Raw genomic sequence first — 8222 nt, 5'->3', positions numbered from 1 at the left:
TCAAACATGAACGTGACTGGTGAGACACTTTTTTCCAATTAAGAAAAACTAGTGTAATGCACCCCACACAATACAATTAGTGCGGTGCCTGGCTGTGCCCTGCTGCTGCGCAGCGTGCTGTTCACCCTGCCCCGCTGCTGCAAAGCAGGAGAGATGTTTGAATAAAAAAATAGAGACGGATAGCAAAGTCTCCTCAAATTAAATGTGGCACATGTCCAAATTGTACCACTTGGGTCCCCAGAAATACACCCACCAAGTGGGAACAGTAGTTTGAACATGTTCTCTTGTGCAAATAAACCTCTCTTAATGCAGTCTCATTCGTCACAAGCTTTGTGCATGCTATTTTTAAGGAACAATCAACAACAAAACAGGAGGGGACATGTCCCAAGCGCAAGGGACATCTATGGAATACAAAAAAATAGTGCACCAGCATTATCAGCTAAATTAACTTGAATTGTTTTTAACAACAGAAAATACTCCAATACCGGTAAAAGTCCTGCATTACTTCAGCAAAATGTACTTGTCAAAAGTACTCAATATGCAGTGGCTCATTTAAACGCAACGTACACATAGTCAACATCTGTCTGTCAGTCTGGGATGAAATGTGGTAAGTGTACATTGGGACAACTTCGAAATATTCAAATAGAGTAAAGTCCAGATGCCGTCTGGGCAGACCTGGTAAAGCACATTTACTCAAGTTCTTGAGTAGAACTTTGAGATACTTGTACTTTCCTTGAGTATTTCCATTTTATGTTTACTTTTTGTTTCTACTCCACTAAGATTCAGAGGTAAATGGAGTAGTTTACTCCACTACATTTATTTAATATATTCAGTTACTTTACAGTTACTTTATTAATGATGTGAAATATAATCAAGTGTTGAATCAGACTTTAGTTCCACCTGGAGTAAATCCTCAAGCTACCCTGCAGTATACAAAGTCATTCAAACTAGCTGCACCTTTACCAGCTTTGAGAACACTTTCATGATCAATCATTATAAAACATATCATATATTCTGAAAAGGGCCAATCTGCACAATGAGTACTTTTACTTTTGGTACTTTAAGTATATTTTTATGGTAATACTTTTGTACTTTTACTTGTATTCCTACACTCTGGTACCTCTACTTTTACTAAGGAACAAGATCTGAGAACTTTTCCCACCACTGCTGCTGGGTAATAAGTTGCAAAGGTCACAGAGCAACACCCTGACAGAGATACACAGCAAAAATGCATTGTCACGCCTGTGTGCAGCTCTTTAAAGGTTACATTTTTCTCTGACCATACCTGGCCTCACCCACAGAGGAGACGCTTCCTGTGCATACCTGTCAGAGCTGCACCTGTGGAGTGATTGATGGAGCTGAAGGTTTAAAAGGAGGCGCGTGCTGCAGCCCTTCACTCTCCTCTCTGTGCCTGCACAAAGACATCATGTCCTTCCATCGTTCTTCATCTTCCTCCATGCGAAGCTCCTCCGGTGGCACCATGATTGGCATGAGGGCGGGCAGCGTGTACGGCGGGGCGGGAGGCAAAGGGAGCCGCATCTCCATGGGAGGAGGCGGTGGCGGCAGCTACGGCAGCATCTCCATGGGAGGAGGTGGTGGCGGAGGCGGCAGCTACGGCAGCACGAGCTTCAGCATGGCTGGCATGAATGACAGTGTCATTGGGAATGAAAAGGCCACCATGAACAACCTGAACGACCGCCTGGCCACTTACCTGGACAAGGTGCGCAGCCTGGAGAAGACCAACGGAGAGCTGGAGCTGAAGATCAGACAGTTCCTGGAGAGCAAGGCCGGCCCCAGCACCCGAGACCACAGAGCCTTCACCGCCACCATCGCAGAACTCACCGCCAAGGTACTATTCTCAGATAATGCAGGAAAAGTACTGGCCCAAAATCCTTTTAAATACATGAAAGTATAACAAAATCTTCATAGTTCACTAACTCTTAAGTGTTATTTGTATAAAAAAAATCGTAATATATGACAACGATATTTAATTATTGATTTTACAAATTGCATTACAATATTCACTTTTTTACTTGAACATCTCTATTTTTATAAACATGTTTTTTATTTGGTTTTATTCTTAAATAGAGCAACTGTTTTGAAATCAGGAATACAATGCAGTATCTCTGATTCTGACGACTCAGAAGTAACAAAGGTATATGGGTGGAAAATAGCCAAGTACCACAAAATTACACTAGTGATAGTACTAAGTAGGGTAACTGTAAATGCAGTGTACTCATATCCTTTACCTCAATAAACGTAGTAAATCCAAGTCTTGTTCTATTATATCATATTACTCAGTTTTTATCACTTACAAAATAATATACAAACTATGTGATTATAATGTAATAATGTTTTCCATTATAATCTAATCTGGGTGGCTATAAATTACTTTTTATTTTGTCATCTGATCATGTTATATATACGTACGTCACTAGCAAACAGTGTTATTTATTTATTAAAGCAACAACTGTAGTAGTGGTATTATAAGACATGAAATAACTAATGGAAGTGGGGGGAGATGTATTAGGATCTTTAATAAATGAAAACAGATATAGCTTTGTGTATGCACTTTAGATGTGTTACTCATGTGTATACCTTCCATCAGAAGATGAATATTGTGTATATTTTTTTAAATAAACGTTTTTTTTTTTTCTAGATTCACGGCGCCATCAGTGTGAACGGAACAATTCATCTCACCATCGACAACGCCAGGCTGGCTGCAGACGACTTCAGGACCAAGTGAGAGCGCACGAACGCACGTGCACACACACACACACGCGCGCACACACACACGTTAAATTGTGCATGAATGATTTTGTAAAATATCAGAAGCGTGTTAATTAGAACCAGTTTTAAGAGTGGGCTGACAGCCTGCTGCTGCCACCTGTCAGTCAACTGACACCTGTTTACCTTCCCCACTAACACTGATACTGAACAGGTGTGAAGACACCGTTCATACAGGTTGATCAGGTCTAAACTGACGAAGGTCATGAACTACTAGCTAATAAGGCTTCTACTGCAGCTAATACTATTGATTAAAGTAAACAAAAAGAAAACTACTGCAGCTAATAAAGCTAGCCTACTATTGCAGCTAATATATAATAATGCAGCTAACTGTTAACATAGTTAGCTTACTACCACAATTAACAAAGTGCAGCTCATTAAGCTAATATACTAAGCTACTACTAATACTGTAACTAATAAAGCTAGCCACTGCTGCAGCTAACAAAGCTAATACTGCAAAAAATAGTACTACAACTACAACTAACACAAATACTTCAAATATAACAGCTTATATTACAACTACACTGGTAGTGTTACTACTGTACAACAGCAAATAAGGCTCCTGCAGCATCTTATGCATATAATACCTGCATCTTTTACAGCAGCTACTAAAGATACAACTGCAACTAGGGCTGCTATTAGTATAACCAGCACTGCTACTACTGCAACGTTTACAATTACTACTGCAACAACTACTGCAACTAGTGCTGCTACCAAATAGACACAAATAGACACATTTAGTAAAATAAACTCCTAAATGGTGTTTGGGATACTTTCTTTCAAATGGCATGTTATCGAAGCAAAATCTATTTAAATGTATTTTAAAATATTATTTATTATGTCATTCTGTGCAGGTATGAGAACGAGCTGGCCATGCGTATGTCTGTTGAGGCTGACACCGCCGGCCTGAAGAGAGTCCTGGACGAGCTGACTATGAGCCGGTCCGACCTGGAGATGCAGATCGAGGGTCTGAGAGAGGAGCTGATCTTCCTCAGGAAGAACCATGAAGAGGTCAGAGAGCACAAAAAAGCTAACTTCATTTAATTACAGACCGCTGTTAAAATCTACTTTTAAAAATGTAAGTCATAAATAAGTGTTTTCTTCCAGGCCTCTTTAATCAAACTTGAAAAGTACTGCATTATTAAAAATACATTGTTATGTAATATTTATTATAAATCAAATCTGATCAGGACGTATATCAATTTGAATGTATTTTGTATATTTGTATGAATGTAAAGTGAAATCAATGCTTGTAGGGAACCAATCGAAATGTTAATAATACTGTTGTATAGCCATTATATTTATCATTAACCTTATAATGATCATTTAAAGCCATAAACATGTTATTTTATTGTGGACTATAACAAATAGAAGTAGGTAAACTCTTGTTTCTTGTTGTTTCCCTGTAGGAGCTGCTGGCGATGCGTGCTCAGATGAGCGGCCAGGTACACGTGGAGGTGGAAGCTGCTCAGGGTCCCGACCTCAATAAGGAGATGGCCGAGATCAGAGAGTACTACGAAAGCGTCACCGCCAAGAACCAGAGAGAGCTGGAGATCTGGTTCCAGACAAAGGTAACTCCCTGACTTCACTTCCTGTCGACAACATTACCACAAAGTTGCACAAAATAACTACAAAGAACGATAAGATGACTATAAAGACACTCAAAATGACTTAAAAAAGGCAGAGATTACTACAAAGAGACACAAAATGATTACAAAGATACTTAAAATGACTGTGTGTGTGTGTGTGTGTGTGTGTGTGTGTGTGTGTGTGTGTGTGTGTGTGTGTGTGTGTGTGTGTGTGTGTGTGTGTGTGTGTGTGTGTGTGTGTGTGTGTGTGCGCAGTCGGAGGAGCTGAACAAAGAGGTGGTGACGCAGACGGAGACTCTGCATACAAGCAGGTCGGAGGTGTCGGAGGTCAAACGCATGCTGCAGTCTCTGCAGGTTGAGCTGCAGGCCGCACTGAGCAATGTGAGTGTCCCTGTGCATTCAAATTCGATCTCATTTATATCACTTTGTTTTATTTTGTATTGACAACTATTTGCGCTACTTTTACTTTCATATCCTCGCTTTGTTTTTAATTGTATGATTTTCTTTCTTAAAAGTTAAAGTCATACATTAAAATTGCTACTCAAGTAGATAATAATATTAGCAGTAAATGTACCAAAAGTCAAACTAATTCTGCAGAATACAAAAGAAATGTTGTTATATCTCCATTTTTGATGCATTAATGTGTTAATCGACTCAATGTTTCAGCTGATAAGCATGGAGCTCATTTGAATAACCTTGTATACCACTGGGCGTACTGTTTCATACATAAATAATACAGCTGAAATATACATAGATATTAATCTGAAACAATAACTCTGTTTTTGCAGAAAAGCTCTATGGAGGCATCTCTGGCCGAAATACAGGTCCGCTTCTCCATGCAGCTGTCCCAATACCAGATGCAGGTAAGACTGGAACACTAAAGTATAATATGTAATGTTTCTGTATTCAAAAGTATCTATTTGGTGAGTCGGGTAGTTACATTCTGAATGTTTAAGAGATACGTGTCATTTGAATCAAGGTGATGATGAGTTGGAGAAGACTCCCTACTGGGGACATTTTAGGAGAATATAAATCTGATAAATCCTCACTTCTTGAGACCTCCTAATGGAAGTTACACGACTATCCGGGATTGCTGTAACTTGTGGTTAGCGCTAAACCAACAAAGGTTATAAAATAATTTGTGGGTTTTTTCACTATTTAGGTACCCCTATACTGGTGTCAAAAATGAGTTATTTTATAGGCTTAATTGAGCAGTCTTTAATGATATGGTACTGGTAACATAACAGCAGCGATTGTCACTTCCTGTGAGGGCACAACAACCGTGTGCGTTTGAGAAAACTTAGTCGAGCAAGGTCGAATTTCAGGCACTGCACAAATGTTCACAGTGATCCACATGCAGTGTACTAAGGGACGTTTACCAATTGAGTCACAGCAGTATTCCCATTTAGCCGCCTGTTTGCAGGTTTAGGGAGTAACTGATTACATGTAATGTGATTACATAATCAGGATACAAAAAAAGGTAACTGTTTTCCCTTACAGTTACATACCGGTAATCAGATTACTGTGATTACTAGCAGGATTACAATGTTACTCTATTTTATTTCTGCTTTTTTAAACTGTAGTACGTGCTACTGCCTGAACATGCTTAATGAAAGGCAGGTTTTCCTATAAATGAAATCTCTGTGAGCAGAGGACACATTTTTCATACTAAATAATACATCTTGGTTTCTTCTTTTCTAAGGTCACATTGTTCTGTTGTCTTACAAAATACACTTAAGTAAAAACCATCTCATCTTGTATTTATTTGCATCGCATTTAATATTAAGGTTATTCAAAAGTTACGGAAAGTAATCTGGTTAAATTGCTTTAATATTTAAATTCTCAGTAAAGTAACTGTCCCAACATTGCCTGTTAGCAACCACCTTTTTTAAGACACATAAAAGCTTCAGACATTTGCCAATGGGGTATTTACTGACATCATTTATATGTTCCTCTTGTTCTGATAGAGTGCCCTCTAGTGGCAAAACATATGGAGTGTTGAACCTGTCATTCTCGTTACCTGTGCAGGTGAGCAGCATGGAGGAGCAGCTGATGCAGCTCAGGGCTGACCTGGAGAGGCAGGGACAGGAGTACCAGATGCTGCTGGACATCAAGACCCGCCTGGAGATGGAGATCGCAGAGTACAGGAGGCTGCTGGACGGAGAGACCAGCAGCAGGTGAGACGCGGCTGGAGGAGGCTCAGGTGTTCGCTGCGCACCTGGAAGCAAGAGGGGCATTGTGGCCCTGTCTTCTAAAAGACACATTTATTTAGTAAATAAATAGGTGTTCTGTGCAGTGTGGAGAAGTACAGAAGAGGATTGGGGCCTCATGTCATGTGCATTTTCTTTTAGATCTGACCAAAATCTATTTTCTTTCTGAATTCTGAGAATAAAGTCAGAATTCTGAGAAAAATCTTCAATATATTTCTCAGAATATTGCCTTTGATTTATAGTCAGAATTCTTCTAGAGAAAGCTTAGTATGTTGGGAAATAAAACACATTAACGAGAAATGTTTTAACCAAATAAGTGAGATCTGAAAAACACCTGCATAATAATACATTGAGCTCACACTGTTCTGTTTTCTGATTGACCTGCAGTGTCAGCACCTCCTCTTCCTCCTCAACCTCAAGGACCATGACGAAGACAATCGTGGTGGTAGAGGAGGTTGTGGATGGAAAGGTGGTCTCCTCCTCCTCTTCCTCGACCTCAGCGTCTACCGCCGCTAGACTGGCCAACTGAGCTTCAGCGGCGGAGCGAAGGACATCTTCATCAAACAATGCTTAAACAATAAAAGAGAGTCCAATTTACCTCAGTTTGTCAAACTATATTTATTGTCAGTGGGGTGACCTTTTTAGAGAGATTTAGTACAAAAAAAACACTTCTGGGGTCATTTGGGTGGATTTGACCTATCTCTGGTCCCCCTTGCTCGATTTTGCTGATTGACATCTCTTTCTAACCGTCAGAGCCAATGGAATCGAGGGGAACTCCCACATACTCCTTATTTGGTAATGTGTGTGTGTGAGACTGCCACATAGCCAAGACCGGAAGCAGTGATAACTCTGGTGGCTACCATTAGCAGCTAACTTTTACTCTTCGATTATTACATACAAATGGAATTATGGATTATAAATTAAAAAAAAGTATTACACAGAAACATTATCAACCTATGGATTAACCGATTCAGCCGCGTTTTTTCTCGTTTTAATGCCATTGAACACGTCTTTTGATCAGATTGACAGCTACGGTGAGACGATCTCCCGTAAAAGCTACGTAAAGGTACGTGTTGTGATGTCTGAGTTTGCTTCCCCTGTCGCGAGTTTAGATCACTCAGTGATGATATATATACCTAAATAATCTGTGGAACCTCAGCTTTAATCGGATATCTTGTATGTGCAGCTACGATAAGTAATAAGGGTATCTTTTATCTTGAGTTCTGTGCCAAAGTGCGTTAGCATTTTTCGCTCAGGGGTCATTTAGATGCTTCTTATGAGACTTGTGTTTTGTTTTGGTAAAAATGGTTTGTATCGTCAGTTAGCTGAGATTATTCCCGTTAATCTGGTATAACACATTAATAGGTTCTTAAATATTAAGATCCCCTGAGACACAGTGTCGTGAAAAAAAAGGACCCACCGAGGGGCTTAACAGGTTAACTCAAATGTGATTGTACCAGAATTTATGTCATTGTACCGAGAGTGCATCACTAAACACAACACAACGTTTCTACAAAGAGACAAAAGTTGCTGTTATAATTGTTAGTGTGTGTTTAAAAACAGACAGTCAAAAACTTGAAAGGATATGGCATTCAACTAAACTCAAAGAATCTTGTTTAATTTGGCATGATAATCT

At 39.6% G+C, this 8222-nt stretch overlaps 1 protein-coding gene across 1 annotated transcript; it reads left to right on the top strand.

Moving 5' to 3' along the window:
- Positions 1-1401: 1401 nt before the first annotated feature.
- On the top strand, positions 1402-7183 carry LOC117558017 (keratin, type I cytoskeletal 13-like). Its single transcript, XM_034233977.1, has 8 exons — positions 1402-1849; positions 2660-2742; positions 3642-3798; positions 4197-4358; positions 4632-4757; positions 5165-5239; positions 6405-6553; positions 6974-7183. Exons 1-8 carry the CDS (start codon positions 1427-1429, stop codon positions 7113-7115), a joined length of 1317 nt encoding a protein of 438 aa, XP_034089868.1. The 5' UTR covers positions 1402-1426; the 3' UTR covers positions 7116-7183.
- Positions 7184-8222: the final 1039 nt, after the last annotated feature.

This window comes from Gymnodraco acuticeps, unplaced genomic scaffold (assembly GCF_902827175.1).
Source record: "Gymnodraco acuticeps unplaced genomic scaffold, fGymAcu1.1, whole genome shotgun sequence".
NCBI lineage: Eukaryota > Metazoa > Chordata > Actinopteri > Perciformes > Bathydraconidae > Gymnodraco > Gymnodraco acuticeps.
The sequence above is the reverse complement of the archived record's forward strand: the minus strand, read 5'-3'. Positions and strand labels throughout refer to the sequence as shown.

Coding starts and splice junctions, on each gene's coding strand:
- LOC117558017 (XM_034233977.1), top strand. CDS start 1,427: ATGTCCTTCCATCGTTCTTCATCTTCCTCCATGCGAAGCTCCTCCGGT. Junction 1,850..2,659: donor TCGCAGAACTCACCGCCAAG/GTACTATTCTCA, acceptor TTTTTTTTCTAG/ATTCACGGCGCCATCAGTGT. Junction 2,743..3,641: donor GCAGACGACTTCAGGACCAA/GTGAGAGCGCAC, acceptor CATTCTGTGCAG/GTATGAGAACGAGCTGGCCA.